This window comes from Phycodurus eques, chromosome 9 (genome assembly GCF_024500275.1).
Source record: "Phycodurus eques isolate BA_2022a chromosome 9, UOR_Pequ_1.1, whole genome shotgun sequence".
NCBI classification, from domain to species: Eukaryota; Metazoa; Chordata; class Actinopteri; order Syngnathiformes; family Syngnathidae; genus Phycodurus; species Phycodurus eques.
This window is the reverse complement of record NC_084533.1, coordinates 14,219,751-14,236,476: the sequence shown is the minus strand read 5'-3', so window position 1 is coordinate 14,236,476 and position 16,726 is coordinate 14,219,751. Positions and strand designations below refer to the sequence as shown.

General features: G+C 40.2%; 1 protein-coding gene across 1 annotated transcript in view; it reads right to left on the bottom strand.

Moving 5' to 3' along the window:
• Positions 1-6,618: 6,618 nt before the first annotated feature.
• The window catches only part of gabrb2a (gamma-aminobutyric acid type A receptor subunit beta2a), a 48,676-nt gene continuing 38,568 nt past the window's right edge, over positions 6,619-16,726 (bottom strand). The window contains exons 6-10 of the mRNA XM_061686588.1: positions 14,553-14,690; positions 13,531-13,683; positions 11,740-11,984; positions 11,205-11,345; positions 6,619-8,857 (exon numbers count right to left, since the gene is read on the bottom strand). Coding sequence (XP_061542572.1) covers positions 8,501-8,857; positions 11,205-11,345; positions 11,740-11,984; positions 13,531-13,683; positions 14,553-14,690 — 1,034 coding nt within the window. The 3' untranslated portion in view covers positions 6,619-8,500. The remainder of the gene's footprint in view (positions 8,858-11,204; positions 11,346-11,739; positions 11,985-13,530; positions 13,684-14,552; positions 14,691-16,726) is intronic.

The following is a 16,726-nucleotide window of genomic DNA, read 5'->3' as shown; positions in this document are numbered from 1 at the left end:
GATAGGCAATTATAAACCTTTTCGTCTTTTTGTAAGTGTTTCGACTTTTGTTTTTGTGTTTCCTGAAATGTTAGTGTTTCGTCTTTTGTGTTTGTGTTTTCTGAAATGTTAAAGTGTTTCACAATTTGTTACATTGTTTTGCTCTTCCAGGCCACCGTATATAACACACAGAGAGGTTCAAATAAAACAAAAAATGATAAGTAAATAAATTTAAGACAAATGTCAGTCATAAAAAGAGCAATAAAATCAGCAAAAAATAAAATAAATAAAGATAAAAGAGTCAAAATCTCACTGGGAATCAAGACCAAGGAGAAGAGATGACTTTTAAGAAGTGACTTAAAGAGGTAAAGAGGATGTCTGTCTAATGTGTTGAGGCAGTTTGTTCCATAGTTTTGGAGCGGCAACTTCAGCCGAGCTTTAGGGACAGTCAGAATCAGTTGGCTAGCCAACCTAAGAGAGCAAGTGGGCTCATAAGGGTGAAGAAACTCAGAGAGGTAGAATAGGACAAGAGCATTTAATGATTTAAATGCAAATAAAATAATTGTAAAATGAATACTGAAGTGCAGTGACAGCCAGTGCAACGAAATGTGCTTAAATGTACATGTACTAGTTAAATGACGTGCAGCAACCTTCTGTACTATCTGCAGACAACATTTTTTTATTTTTTTTTTGGTCCTGTTCGGTCAAGCAAAATGAAGGTGCTAAGGTATAATCTTTATGCCGGAACAGTTTTACTGTGTCACAGTGGAGTTTTTAAGCTGCCGCTGTGGTTTCTTAGTATTATAATTGATGATTATTTTGAATCAGTCGATCAGTCGAACACCTGCACGTGCAGGACTAATTATAACAACTTCAATTAGCATAATGGTGAGTTGTATTTTTTAAGCGGAAATAAAGTCAGAGGTCAACACTTCTTGTTATATTGTAAATGTCTTCTTTATCTGATGCAGGTTACTTCAATCTACGATTTATTCTAAAAAAATACTTGTAAAACACTGCATCGTAAGCCGCCATCTTTACATCATTCTGCGTGCAAATGTCACGAGAATATAACGTAACATGGCCCCCTCCTTCATGGAGTGCAAGTGACGTTAGAGATAATATACAGTAGCTACTAGCTATGACTTTCCCTAACGTCTGAGCCTAGTTTGTTAAATGAATTGGTAGGAACTGCAACTGTGTCAGGTTGTCAGCATCAATGGTAAGTGTGCATATTCAATTTTGTATATTAAAGTGGCTCATAAAAGTACTCCGCCGGCTCTCGCGAGTCTATTGGGCATTTCTGTAGCTAGCTGCAAGCCGCTAACGTCAGCGAGCTAACGCCGTTATTAGACCATTTAATCAATGACAGCGTAATAAATTTAGCAATTGAATATCATTTCGGGACGGTGTTGATGTTACTGGCAACAGTAGATTATGGTAATATGAACTGCAGTCAGGACAGCATCCAGTCAAGGAGTCAAGGTCGGGCCGGCAGGGCTGCGCTGGCCTATGGTCAATGATAGGTGAGCGTTGTTCATGCCGGAAGCTTTGATGAGGTGCGGTGGCCAATTTCAAAATAGAAGCATAACAACAATTCTCAGGGCATTAAAGTGATTGCAACTGGACTGTTCTGTTTGTCCAGTGTGAACAAGACAAACGAACAGGATGTTAAGCATGTCTTTAAATAACAAAAGATCAACAAAGCGGCAGCCCCAGACAGTGTGTCTCCCTCCTGCTTGAAAGTCTGTGCAGACCAGCCCGCTCCAGTTTTAACGCAGATCTTCAATAGATCAAGTCCCATCCCGCCTCAAACGTTCTACCATCATCCCCAAGAAACCTGCACTTTATCTGTTTGTGGACTTCAGCGCTGCGGCGTTCAACACCATCATCCTCAAACTCCTCTCCTCTAAGCTTCTCCAGCGCAACGTCTCGCCTTCCATCTGCCAGTGGATTTACAGCTTCCTAACCGGCAGGATACAGCAGGTGAGGGTGGATCTCATCCACACGCACCATCAGCACAGGCCCCACCCCCCCCCTCCCCCATGGATGTGTCCTCTCTCTGCTGCTTTTCTTTCTCTACACAAATGACTGCACCTCAACGCACCCGACCGTCAAACTCCTGAAGTTTGCAGACGACACTACTGTCATCGGCCTCATCAAAGACGGTGACGAGTCGACAGGAAGTGGAGCGGCTGGAGCTTTGGTTTGGCCAACACAACGTGGAGCTGAACAAGCTCAAGATGGTAGAGATTATTGTGAACTTCAGGAAACATCCTTCGCCATGTTGTCCAGAGAGGTGCTGCCAATTTTGCACATCTCTGTCGGACACCTGTATATTATTCATGCAATCACTGTTTTACAGAACTGCCAAATGTTACCGGACGTCCGTATTTTGTTAAGGAAATCACTCAACGTTGAGTCATTACGGCCGTAACATTATTTGTTTCGTATATTGGGGACAAAATTCAGTGTCTGACCTGACCGGCACGTCCACATTGAACAGCTGCTTAGTGCACGATTCATCTTCAATGCCCTTGCTGATGGAAGGAGGTTTTCACTCAACATCTCATGATACATGGCCCCATTCATTCTTTCCTTTAAACGGATAAGTCGTCCCGGTCCCTTTGCAGAAAAACAGCCCCAAAGCATGATGTTTCCACCCCCATGTTTCACAGTAGGTATGGTGTTCTTCAGCATTCTTTCTCCTCCAAACACGACAAGTTGAGTTTTTACTAAAAAGCTCTATTTTGGTTTCATCTGACTATATTACATTCTCCCAATCCTCTTCTGGATCACCCAAATGCTCTCTAGTAAATTTCAGACAGGCCTGGACATGTACTGGCTTAAGCAGGGGGACACGTCTGGCACTGCAGGATTTAAGTCCCTGGCGGCGTAGTGTGTTTCTGATGGTAGCCTTTGTTACTTTGGTCCCAGCTCTCTGCAGGTCATTTACTGGGTCCCCCTGTGTGGTTCTGGGATTTTTGCTCACGTTCTTGTGATCATTTTGACCCCAAGGGGTGAGATCTTGTGTGGAGCCCCAGATCGAGGGAGATTATCAGTGTTTTTGTTTGTCGTCCATTTTCTAATAATTGCTCCCACAGTTGATTTCTTCACACCAAGATGCTTACCTATTGCAGAGTCAGTCTTCCCAGCCTGGTGTAGGCCTACGATTTTGTTTCTGGTGTCCTTTGAGAGGTCTTTGGGCATAGTGGACTTTGGAGTGTGACGGTTTGAGTTTGTGGTCTTTTATACTGATGATAAGTTCAAACAGGTGCCATTAATACAGGTAACGAGTGGAGGACAGAGGAGCCTCTTAAAGAAGTTGTTGCACGTCTGTGAGAGCCAGAAAGGTGACCAAATACTAATTTTTCCACCATAATTTGCTAATAAATTCTTTAAAAATCAGAAAATGTGATTTTCTGGATTTTCTTTTTTTTTTCTCATTTTGTCTCTCATAGGTGAGGTATACCTATGATGATAATTACAGGCCTCTCTCATCTTTTTAAGTGAGACAACTTACACAATTGGTGGCTGACTAAATACTTTTTTGCCCCACTGTAGTCTCGAGTGTGAAATGATCTATGGTCTTGTATGTTCAAATTAAAGAATGTTGGCACACTCCAAACTTTCATTTGTCCACAGCTACATTTTGCAGATGTTTACAGTTTAAGAGATGCAAACATCATCCATTTTGGTGGCATCTCAATGTATTCGTTGTTAGAAATCAAACATTAGTTGTGTATTATTATCAGCTAGAACAAAATCCCTTTTAAAATATTAAATATTCAGTGTTTTGCAATATGAAATATTCACTATAGCAGCCATTTGAGGGCTGTAACAGTGTTGAGGTCAAGGAAGCGAGTGCAGCAGAGTGGAGTGATAAATAACTCGTTTTCCTTTTCTTCCTCTCCATGGCTTCTTTTTTTCCAAGTAGTCATTATTTCCTGTGGACCCAAGTGAACAAGGTGCGTCCACACGAATGTGGCTCTGCATTTACGTCACCTCTTTTCCATCCATAATGCATCCCAGGTTTCAATGCTCACATCTCTATTCGACCCCCCTTTTCTACTCGCTCACTGTATCAGTTTTGTTGTTCACCCACTCGTACAGAAAACAGATACAAAGCTACATATAGTTGAAACCAGATGTTAACATATTTTATATGAAAAGACATACACTTTTTTTCCCACTGTCTGACGTGAAATAAGACAAAACATTTACTTTTTTAGATCAATTTCAATTACCAAAATGATTTCTATTTGGGCACGGTGTGCGATTGGTTAGAGCGTTTGCCTCACAGTTCTGAGGACCGGGGTTCAATCCCCGGCCCCGCCCGTGTGGAGTTTGCATGTTCTCCCCGTTCCTGCGTGGGTTTTCTCCGGGCACTCTGGTTTCCTCCCACATCCCAAAAACATGCATGGCAGGTTTATTGACAACTAAATTGCCCGTAGGTGTGAATGTGAGTGCGAATGGTTGTTTGTTTTGTATGTGCCCTGCGATTGGTTGGCAACCAGTTCAGGGTCTACCCCGCCTCCTGTCCGATGATAGCTGGGATTGGCTCCAACACGCCCGCGACCCGAGTGAGGAGAAGCGGCTCACAAAATGGATCGATGGATTTCTATTTGCTAAATGCCAGAATAATAAGGGAAGTATTTTTAAGGACAGTTTTTCATTACTTTTTTCAAAGTCATAAGTTTATATACAGTAAGATCACTATGGTTTTAAACAATTTGGAAAGCCCAGGTGATGGTGTAATGGCTTTGGAAGCTTCTGATAGGTTTATTGACAAGATATGACTTATTTAGAGACACACCCGTGGATGTATTTGAAGGCACGCCTGGAACACACTACTTCTGTGTGTAACATCGTTGGAAAGTCAAAAGAATCAGGAAGACATTTTTGGACTTGCACAAGTGTGGTTTCATCCTTGGGTGCAATTTCCACATGCCTGAAGGTGCCACGTTCATACGTTAAAAAAATAAAATAATAATAATAATAATAAATAAATTAATAATTATAATATTGATAATAATAATAAGAAGAAAACCATTCCACTTGTGGGCAACATGGGTTTGTTTTACTTCAGAAGGGCCTGGGGCACTTCACAAAATAGATGGCATTATGCAGAAATAACATTATGTAGAAATAACGAAGCAACGTCTCAACATCAGCCAAGAAGTTAAAGCTTGGATGCAAATGGGTCTTCCAAATGGATAATGACATGAAGCATACTGGCAAATTAGTTACAAAGTGGCTTCAGGATAACAAAGTTAATGCGAGCAAGGCGGTCTACAAACTTTGCTCAGTTACAACAAGTGCTATGCTCAAGAGGAATGAGACAAAATTCCTGCCAAGTATTGTGAGAATCTGGTGGAAGGATATCCAAAACCTTTGACCCAGTCATACAGTTTAAAGGCAAAGTACCAAATACGAACGAAATGTATGTAAAATTCTGAATTTGAAGAAAGTGAGGAGAAATTGTCTAAAAATTAAAAACAATCCTCTACTTATTCTGGCATCTAGCAAATAAAAATAATTGTGGTAATCCTGAGTGACCTAAACAAAGAAAAGTTTAGTCTGATATCACATCACACAGTGAGGGGAAAAAAGTGTTTATGTGGTGTATGTAAACTTCTGCTTTTAACTGTATTTGGCAACGAGTCAAAATGAACACCACATGCCTTATAAACATACAGTAGTACCATGTGACAATACGAATGACAAAGTTATAATTGAATACAGTGTCACCAAAAAAATATTACATTTCATAGTTTAATAACATAGTCAATTCTTGCTCAAATGACTTAAAATTCTAACGGGTAAAGGCTCAATTAAGTTCGTTTTACTTGATGAAAATTAGCATTAAAAGGCATTTTGTGTGTTAGGATATGCTCGAAAACAGGCAAACGTTTGCAGCACACGTTTTTTTTTTGTTTTGTTTTTTAGGACGTTTAATAAAAATACAATTAACTGAAAAGAGGATTTGGACATGGCACAAAAAATTCAAAGAGGAAGGCTGTCTACAGACGGCAAAGAGATCTGGACGATCACCGGTAGCGCACAACTCTGAACAGTACTTGCACCCTTTTTTGACTGTTCTGAGTCATTGCTTGACCTTATTCCAACACAAAAAAAATTATCCGCAAAGGTTGAATCAAGGCAACTGGACCGTTCTTGTTTGCCGTGACCTGGATGACAGAGAATCTGCACTAACAACATACAAAATGCCCTTTCATTGCTAGTGATGTCATTCTTCACCCTCTGAAAAAAAAAATAGTAAAACATTAAACTGAGTTTGTTTTTACACATCTCGTTAGTATTTGATGTCATTTGATTAAACTATGTGATTAAACTACGAAAATATCGGGGAACCCCTGTGTAATGAGAGAGAAATAGTCACTGACTTCGATGCGGGCAGCGTGGGTTCAGTTCCCACTCTGTCACAGTGTGAATGAGTCTGAATGGGTGTCTATCTGTACATGTGCCCTGTGATTGACTGGCAAACTATTCCAGGGTGTTATCCGCCTACTGCCTTTCACCCAAAGACAGCTGGGATAGGCTCCAGCTCCATCTGAGCCTGAACAGGATAAGCAGGACAGTACAGGAAATGGATGGAAAGAGAAGTACAGCACATTGAATATAAAAAGTCTACACACCAATGTTCAAATTTCAGGTTTTAGTTATATATAACAAATGAGACCAAGATAAATCATTGAAACAATTTCTTCACCTTTAATATGGCCCAACTCTATTAAAGAAAAAAAATAATCTTTTCGAGAGGGAAAGTAAAAATAAACAACTGCAATAATGTGATCGCACGAGTGTGAACATCCTCTTGTAGCAGGGATGTAGCTGTGTTAAAAATGAACCAAACACATTCAAACTCATAAGGAATGGGAGTTTCCAATCATGTTTGTGAGTGCTCAATGAAGCAATAATAGTCTTATTAGTGTGAGCCCTGCCAAGAAAATGCCACCTTGCACTTTGTTATTGAAGTGATAGACTGTATTGTTTTAATTGAATTTAGATACATCTTCATAGTTGTTGACAATCATTACACAACATATTTACAGTCTTTATGAAATATTACAATTGGAATTTACATAAACTTTGTACAAAATATGCCTGACTTCAATGCCTGGATAGCAGGGTCCTTGTGTTAAGTTGTTTGCAGAGAACAAAACATGGACCCGGTAGCCACTGGTGTCTGGAAGTGCTTCAGTTTCAGCAAGGAGGTGCTTCAGTCATTCCATTAAAAAGAAAGAAAAGGAAGAAAAGTCCAAAAAGCACATGAACAGCAAAGTTGTGAATTTGTGTTTCATTTGTCTTTTTTTTTCTTTTCTTTTTTTTTTTTTTTTTTAACTCTGTTGAATTGCTCCTTTCTTATTTTTTTGACAGAATGGAAAATTATTTATGTGTAATTCAACTGCAAAACAACAACAGTTAAATAGAATAAATTGATATTTACACGTGAGTATTGATTTATAAAAATGAATCATCTCTTTTTCTTTTAACATGATTTATATTTATCTACATTTTTTTTTCAGAACAGAAACCTAACCACAATGAAACGTGTCATACTTCTATCATTCAATTCTACTGTTAAAAATGATTGTGGATTGCCATGTTTATGCAGCTACTCATTGCAATGAAAGGGTAGCCAATTAATTTCTACCACCAGTTTGTCCTGTAAAGCCATTCCTCGCCTCTAAAGCTCTTCTCACCATGGCATAAAATAAGGAAGAGTCATGTTCTTTTTTTGCTTAAAAAAGCAAAACACGGTGAAATGGACTTGATTTGGTCCGTGCTGCAAAAGCAAAAAGCAAAACATATATGTGAAAATGTCCAACAATGTCGCTCCTTCATGACATGTCCATGTGTTTTTCCTTTTTCGATCCAGCATTGGCACCGCAAATGTCATCCAAAGCTGCTTTTTCCAACTTCCACACTTTCCTTTGCACGACATCATCACTATCGTTCTCATCACAAATAAGATGCAAATGAAATCAAACGTGAGCATGCTTTGTAAAGGATGTTTTGGATTTACAGTAATTATAGGAAAATAGACTATCAAGGATGACTCCTTTTAAAATCATTTATAAAGCTTTCCCGGATGCAGACGGCTCGGCTACCAAGTAAATAGATACTGAATAAAACAAATCCTTAAAGTATATGCAAACACAAGCATAAATATTTGATCCACAGAGTAAGCTACGAATGACAAGTATTAGTGATATATTGAAATTCCTGCACCATTACTGTCCTTTGAAAACTCTTGTTTTTAAAGTTTGTCCAATCCGCAGAAGGTGTTTCCCAAATGCTAAAAGAGTCACAGAAGTGTTGGTGCTGCTGCTGTCTGTCCAAAATGTCTTTGCATTCTCCTCAAGTTGTCGAAAAGGAACCCGCTAAAAGGTGGTGCACCGATTCTCTCTCATTCACTCAATCACACCATCTCTCTATTCCCGCTAAATTCCCAGCTCCCCATCTTTGCGTGCCTGCCTCAAGATGGCCGCCGCGCTTAATGGACGTAGTAGAGCCAGTAGACCACATTGAAGAAGGAGAAGACGGTGGGGAAGATCATCCTTGACCACTTATCAATAGAGTTCACGTCGGACAAGTCCGGGATGTTCACCTTGAGCTGCGAAGCCCGTCTCCGTAGACGCGACTTCTTCTGAGCGTGGCGCTCCAAGTCGCTGTGGCCATAGTTCTGGCGGGCCATGGCCGCCCGGCGGTACTGCAGTGTGGAGCTGTCGTAGGCCAGCATAGTGTTGCGGGGGTCTCCGGGCGCTCCCAACCCCCGAGACAGATCCCCGGCACCCCCCATTTCGTTCTTCATCTCCAGGGTGCTGAACAGGATGTTGTCATCGGGAGTCATCTGTAGCGTGAGGTTGCAAAGATAGGTGGCGCCATGAGAAGTGACTGCTCGTGAGAAATCTAAGAAAGCTAACGTCAGCTACACAATGCACACATGAAGTGAACATTTTACTTACTACAGAGGTAATGCACATTGTCACTAGCGATACGTTCTAATGACTTAGAAAAGCAGTACAGTGGAACCTCTTTGCCGGTCAAACTATTCGGAATTTACAGTGGACTAACTGTAAGAATTCTGTTGACCGTGCGGAGCTGACCATTGATATATTCGCACGGTCGTGATTCTGGAACCTGTCCTTCTTTATGCACTGATTTTGTCCTCAGACCAAAGCCCTGTCTTATATAAAATCATCGCCATATAGGTGACAAGGAACTAAGGGGGTGCTTCAATTAGCAATCTAATCGAAAAGTCGTGCGTGCTGCCATCTTGTGGCATTGATGTATCTGTTTGGTATGATATTTATTCATTGAATCCGTTTTTTATTGTGACTGACTCTGTAGGCAGGCGAGGTGGGGGACACATGGGCACAAACTGTACATGTCATCAGTGTACACGCTGGGGAAAAGGCAATGAGCGATTGTCATTAAAACAGCGTCATACATGGCCATTCAAGGTGTTTTTTGGTTTTCTTTTTTTACATTTTACATCAGGTACTATTAGGATTTAGAGCAGCGGTTCTCAAAGTGTGATACTAGTACTACTGATAAGTGAGCTCCTTCTCGTGGTACAGGAAAGAATCACTGAATTAAATGCTCAAATTGTACATAGAGTTACAGTGGATTTTTTTTTTTAATCCATCAGAGTACATTTTTTAAGAACAGTTCAGATATATTTAACTTTTTTTTTCCAAGATGGCGCTGTGAAGTAAGCATCCGTCTTTAAGCGCTGTGGTGCTGTTAGTTTTTGTTTTGTGTGTGTCTTTTTTTTGCCATTTGGTGTTTGTTGTCCCTTGTGCGGGCCCGTGGTGGACTTTGTTTTGATTTCCCCTTATTTAAGCAAAGAACAATACATTTGAACAATAAACAATATTATTAGATAAACCTAAAAAAAATACACTGCCTCAATGTTGACGAACGCTTAGGCCTACTATGCTACTGTATTTCGACCAATGATGCAATTCCTCAAGCAATGAAGGCAAAATACTTTTTTGAAATAACATTTTAAAATATAGATAACCCTATTAGAGGCAGCACAGTGGACTATTGGTTGGCACATCGGGCTTACAGTTGTGACGTCGCCTTCCCGTGTGGAGTATGCATGTTCTCCATGTGCTTGTAAGTACTCCCGTTTCCTCCCACATTTCAAAATCATGCTTCTTAGGTTCACTGAATACTGTGGATAATAGTGTGATTGGTGACTTGTACTGTATGTGTCCTGCGATTGGCCAGCAACCAGTCCAACATGTACCCCACCTCTCACCCAGTCAGCTGAGGACAAGCACTATAGGGGATGATGGATGACAGTCTTTATGTGAGGTGCCCTTTGGAAATTCTATAATAATATATTCCAAATCCAAACAAATAGGACGAATGGTTTGGTTTTGATTTATGAGGTTCCACTGTGCATTTTCTAAACTATTGATCATCTGCCACAGTATATGATAATATAACCACAGCACTTATGACATAACATTCCTGGAAAAGCAAAACACACTCCACAAACTAATTTAATCTCAGAATTTCAACCGGCATGGCTGAAATTCTATTGATTCTCAACAAAGACAAACATAATTAAATCAAAGACGAAGCAAGGCAAAGGAAAATGTGACAGGAGAAGGTTGAGAGAAACTGTAGGGACTTGGCAGAGATGGAGGAGAGGCTAAAAAGGTTCAGGTGGGTCAGGAAAGGTGAATTCACGTGAACATTTCTTCATCCATCGCCTGACTTCTAAGGAAAACGTCCCAATATCAGCTAATCGTCTTGTTGGAAATTGAGTATTGTTTTTGAAGTGAAGCCACTAGAAGTCATACCACTGAATGATCAAACAATCCTATTTTACTCACAGTGACTTTACTGTATTTGTATCTCAATTATTCTACTATAGCTACTGATGCGTTCTCCTCTTGTGTGATATTGGTAATTGTCCATCGATTTTAATGTACAGCTCAAGTTGAATTCAGGGTAAGCCTGCAGAAATTAAACTGCTAAGCTGTGGACGTCAGGAAAATGCATGAAGAGCAAACCAAGAGAGGGAGAAAAAACACAATGGTGGAAGTGATGATCAAAGTTGCCTTAAAAAAATCTAGAGAACTCAAAGAGATGCACAAAAAACTAACAGCATTTTCCTCTGATCGGGATCGATTCAGGTAGATGACATCATTAGTTTTGACTTTCAAAACCTCCAGTACCTTATTTCTTTGCTCGCCTAGTCCTAATGCGGCATCGTCCACAAAGATGGGATCCCACATCGAGTCATACGCGTCAATTTCCCTCTGTTTCATTCTGGCATACAGAGCATCATCTCTCTGAACTACATTTCCCACCAGCCACTGCAAGCATACAAAATCAGCACTGTTACTTCTGGAAAGTTGTAGCTTGCCACACTCACAAGGAAAGGGTGTTTTTATTTCATGTCATTGTTTTAATGTTGCTGTTGTTGGCGCTAGCTTCAGAATAAAAGAAAAAATGGGGAGGCCACATCCTGGGATTTTTGCAAGGTGCCTTGCCCTTTGAGAGACACAGCAACATGGAGATCAAGTGCAACAACGCCACTCATAGCTTCTGCATTCACTCCTTCGGAAGCACACACAAGTATAAATGGAGTGTAAAGAGAGATTCAGCATTGGTCACATTGATCTGGAGAGAAGAAGTCATTGGCAACCAGCACACACACGCACACACACATAACAAATCTTCTCACAGGAGCAGTGCCTGCACGTGTACCTTGTTGGGGTCGGGTCGAAGCTTTTCGTTATTGGCCGTGGCTGCCTTCTCAGCCGCTTTCTTCTGCCGTTGCGGGCCCTGGCCAAAGAAGATGTAGTTGACGAAGGCGTACTCCAGCAGGGCGAGGAAGACGAACACGAAGCAACCCATCAGGTACATGTCTATGGCCTTCACATAGGGGATCTTAGGGAGCGTCTCTCGCAAGTGTGTGTTGATGGTGGTCATGGTCAGCACCGTGGTGATCCCTGGAAAGCAGCCACACCATTAAGGAGAAGATTGAGTTCAAGCCAAAACATGGAGAGGTGTGCTATGGAAAATTATGAAATTTCAATTTATTGGACTGAAAATGTATATTTATTCACTACAAACGTATCTTCTATCTATGCCAGTTACGTGTAGTGACAGGCAGAACACTGAAATGCTCTTCCACTAGATGGCAGAAGGTACAATTAACCCGTTGCCATTCAAACAACTGAATTATTATCAATTACTGTTATTTCATTATATACATTTTTGGGTGACATTTTTGTTTGGTGGTGTGCCGTGAGATTTTTGTGATGTGAAATATGTGCCTTGGCTCAATAAAGGTTGGGAAACATTGTCTTTGCAACGTGTTTGTTCATATTTCAAGAAAGGATGAAGGGCAATTTACACTGAACAAGAACATAAATGCAACACTATTGTTTTGCTCCCATTTTTCATTAACTAAAAAAAAGACAAATTTGCCCAAAATGTCAGTCAAATCTGCAAGACGTTAGTTTGCCAGTATCAAAGCATTAACTCGTATACTCAAATATCCTGTAAAAATCTTTTCTTCTTCTTTTTCTTCATCTTCTTTTACTGTTTCTTCGTCTTCTTATTATTATTACTCGTATTACTATTGTACTTGTTCACTATGACCATGTAATAAAATGATGCAGAAATATCTCCCAAAACCTCGATGGAATAAAAGTGCATGTGTGTGTTGATGAGTTAATGAGTGTTTATAATGTATGCAATTACATGACAAACAAACTGTAGGCAAAATAAATTGCAAACTGCTATCAAACATCTGCTGTTAGTCAACAGCACAAATCACCTGTTTTTTGTGTTGTTGTTTTTTATGTAGACGCATTGTGCTTGATACAAATTAGTCATCTGCATGCACAATCTGCATTTGGTCAGATTCACATGTATTATAAATAACACAGCGGTCTGTGTAGCTCGCAGCCTCATGTCTCATTGGCTGCACTTGCTCGCTGCTGCACGTTAGCAGGACGCTGCAAGCGGGCAGATCACGAAATTACGTTAGCCTCCAAACATCCCATGCGGGGTTCCAACCTGCATGTGTCCCACTTCGGAACACAAATGGTGCGTGACATGAATGACACGCATAAACGCTCGGAGCCAGCTCCTCCTGCGGCTCCGACCTTGCGAGCTGAACAGAAAAATTGAGCTTCGTGGCATTTTATTTTAGTGTGGCTAAGAAATATGAAAAAGTGTGTTAATGTAAAGGGGCTTCACTTAGCTAGCCGGTGAGAGACAGTCAGGCAGAGAGAAAGACAGCACGCTTCAAGGTCGTGCCGCTTTGGCTCTCTCTGCATGAGTCATGCATGGAGTCATTTGAACAGCAGACATTTAGCTAGGCAGCCTATCACAGTCTGCTATCAGTAGCATGCTTAAAGCTAATGAGAAAACCAGTCAAAACACACATTAGACGCATGAAAGACACAATGGTGCCTTCAATGTATGTGAAATGGCTTTCGATGATGTAACTCGGGGTTATTGTTAGCAGCAGCCAGGCCATCCTACCCAGGGCCACTCTGGCAGCAGAGGCATCGTAGTTGATCCAGAAGGAGACCCAGGAGAGGATGGTAATCAGGATGGAAGGCATGTATGTCTGCAGGATGAAGTAACCAATGTTCCTCTTCAGTTTGAAGCTGAGGGACAGGCGGGGATAGGAACCTGAAGGAGGAAGAAGGAATGAAAATGGATTTTTACTCAATGATGCCCACTAATGTCCATACTGAGCAATTGTATCTGACAGTAATGTCAAATCCAGGGATGTCAATCGATCAATTTTTCATATCAGACATAAACACACTTGAATTGTGATTAATCGCCATTAATCACAGGCGCCAGATTAAGCACACAGAGTGCCACATTTTGCTTTGAGATGGTATTTTAAACTTGAGCTTCGATGAAAAGAGATTTCAGTGCTGCGCTGTATGAAAATGACCTTTGTTTTTTTCAAAAGTCCCATCGGGGTGACTTTTGAAGCAAAATCTGCCGCCGAGCACACCGGTCGGAATCTCCTTACTTATAATTTCCACTGGTGTAAAAATTGACCCGATCACTGACCATATAGAAACCTGCACCGCATTTAGGATATTCATCGGCCAATTAAGGTAAAGCAGCGTGTGTGGCCAAAATAAACTGTGTGATTAATCTGAGGTAATATATATGAAATATGTTTTTGTGATTAAGCATGAGTTATCCCTTTAACTTTGACAGCCCTGGTAAAATCTCAGTAATTGTTCCCCCACATATTTGATAAACTGCCTATGTGCTGAGGTTGTTGTTTTTTTTCTTTTGGGGGTGGGGGTGGGGGTGAGGCTAACCTCTGTTATTGACTAAAAAACTCATTTACTGTATTCACTGTTTTTGTGCTCAGGCCAAAGCCCTCTCTAATATAAAAGTATTACTTTGGCACCATCCTGTGACCTCTTGGTGCTAAGAAACTAAACTTCAGTGTCATTAGTTGGGGCAGCACTCAGTCCCTGAAACACTGTACAGATCTGGTCAGTGAGAAGAGTAAGTGTCGCTTTGGGTACCTGTAGAGAAGACCACCTTCGTGGAGATGAGTTTATAGTCGACGATAGAAAACTGTGGCAACTCGATCCTGTCAACGCCGGACACTGCACCTTCTCCTCCTCGCCAGTAAAACTCAATATCATCTGTAGTGTAACCATCTGTCGAGCAGAAAGCAAAAAGCTGTACACTTAGGGAAACACACACATTTCACCTCATTTCGTGGACATCATGACAACCACAGGGTCCGTTGTTAGAGATAATGTCACAAATCAGAATGAACACATTTAAAAAAAATAAAAACATTCAGAAATGGCCAATGAAAACAGAAACATATTGTACTTAATATTTTCCTAAAGGCTCCATTTGGGATTAGCCTTTGAAGTTGGTAATAGTGAAAAATGAAGTGAAACAGACAATGATTTTAGTCAATTCTTCTCCAGTATGAGTGCTTAAAGAGGAGGATGCTATTCATGTGGCACAGCTTGAAGCAGGCATCAGGTGCAGGTGGAGATGGGCCTGGCTCAAGTTGGAGGCCAAAACAAAACAGCAAAGAAATGAGGCAAATTTAAGATTGTAAATCTTAAATTACAAATTTAAGATTGTAAATTTAAGATTGTAAATCTTAAATTTGTACATCAACATGTATTTGAACGGTGGAAATAAATGTTTTTCTGCGTGAAGGAAAATGTGTTGATTTTACCCTGTTGTACTCTTCAGTCTTCCAGATTGCTTCATTTATGTTAAAATTTAAAAAAATTATCTGCGTGGACCGGGGGATCCCCCAGATGCCCCCCTATAATGTTTTTTTGTTTTGTTTTTTGTCACCTTTTTCATGCCTTTGGTGTTTGCATGTCTGTGTGTAAAAAGTGTATTGACATGTTTTTGGAACAATATATATTATGTTTGGATAAACCTCTTGGAAGGTTGATTGCTTTTTGTGTATGTGCGTGTGTGTGGCCTCTGTCTGCATAAGAAGTGAAAGCAGCAAAGATGTGTTTTCCGGCCATCGAAGGGAATCAGGTGCCTAATCAATCATTGGAGATTTATTGAAATGATCACAAAATTCTTAATTTCTGTGCTAATGAAAGAGAAATTCTTCAGGGCACCACTAATGATATCAGTGATGAGAATGTGGCCATGCACTTAAAATAACAGGACGCTTGACTGCCTAAATTCAGTGTTGCATGTAACAGTGTGATGTCATCGTTTGGATCGACTTATGTTCTGAAGCCTCAAATATATGGCAACCTGACCAATTTGCTATTGTTAGAACCGACATAACCAGACTTGGGTAGTAAAATGGCACTGAATGTAGTAGCAGCTTGTCAAGCATAAGGTAGCAAAAGAAAACACTGACATGATGTACACTATCTTATTTTGTTTGGGTTACCTATCCATTTTCTATACCGCTTATCCTCCTTAGACACAAGATTGTGTGTATAAAAAATAAGACCAAGAAAAACAATTTAAAAATCTATTTCCACCAATGTGCAACGTGACACAATTTTCTTCAGTCTTTTTTAGAAAGGATGCGTACACCTTCACATTCACATTTGAGCCTCGTTTTTGGGTGATTTTGTTCTGATCCCATGAAACCAAGATTTAACTTTTGGGCCATGATTCCAAAAGCTACAGTATATTTGCCACAACGACAACATTGCTCAGCACCAAAAGAACACCATGCCTACAGTGAAGCAACAGCAGCCATTGTGGCCGTTTGTCTTCAATTGGAACTTTACAGTCCTAGTCAAGGTGGAGGGAAATATGAACTGCTCCAAATACCAGTTAGTGAAAAGAAAAAAACTTCAGCCTACAGCTAGAAAACTAAAGAAAATTTCAGGAAAAGCATACTGGAACATCTGAACTTTCTTTGGGGTTAATCAGAGGCACTTTATATGGTGGCTGTTGTGTGCTGACTCCTATTAAACATGAGTTTGAAAGTTACAAGGGTGTGTGCACATTTGTACAGCAACATTAGCTCAGTTGTTTATTTTTACTTTCACCATTGAAAAGATTGAAAATAAAATCGAATGAGTTTTACAGATGATAGTACACATTTATCGTGGAAACACTTTAGAAATGATTTCTTGTTCTCATTTTTCTAATATCACAAAAACCTGGTATTTGAACGCGGTTGTGTAGACTTTTTATATCCACAGTACACTTGCAATGAATGATCAAATGTTACTTAATA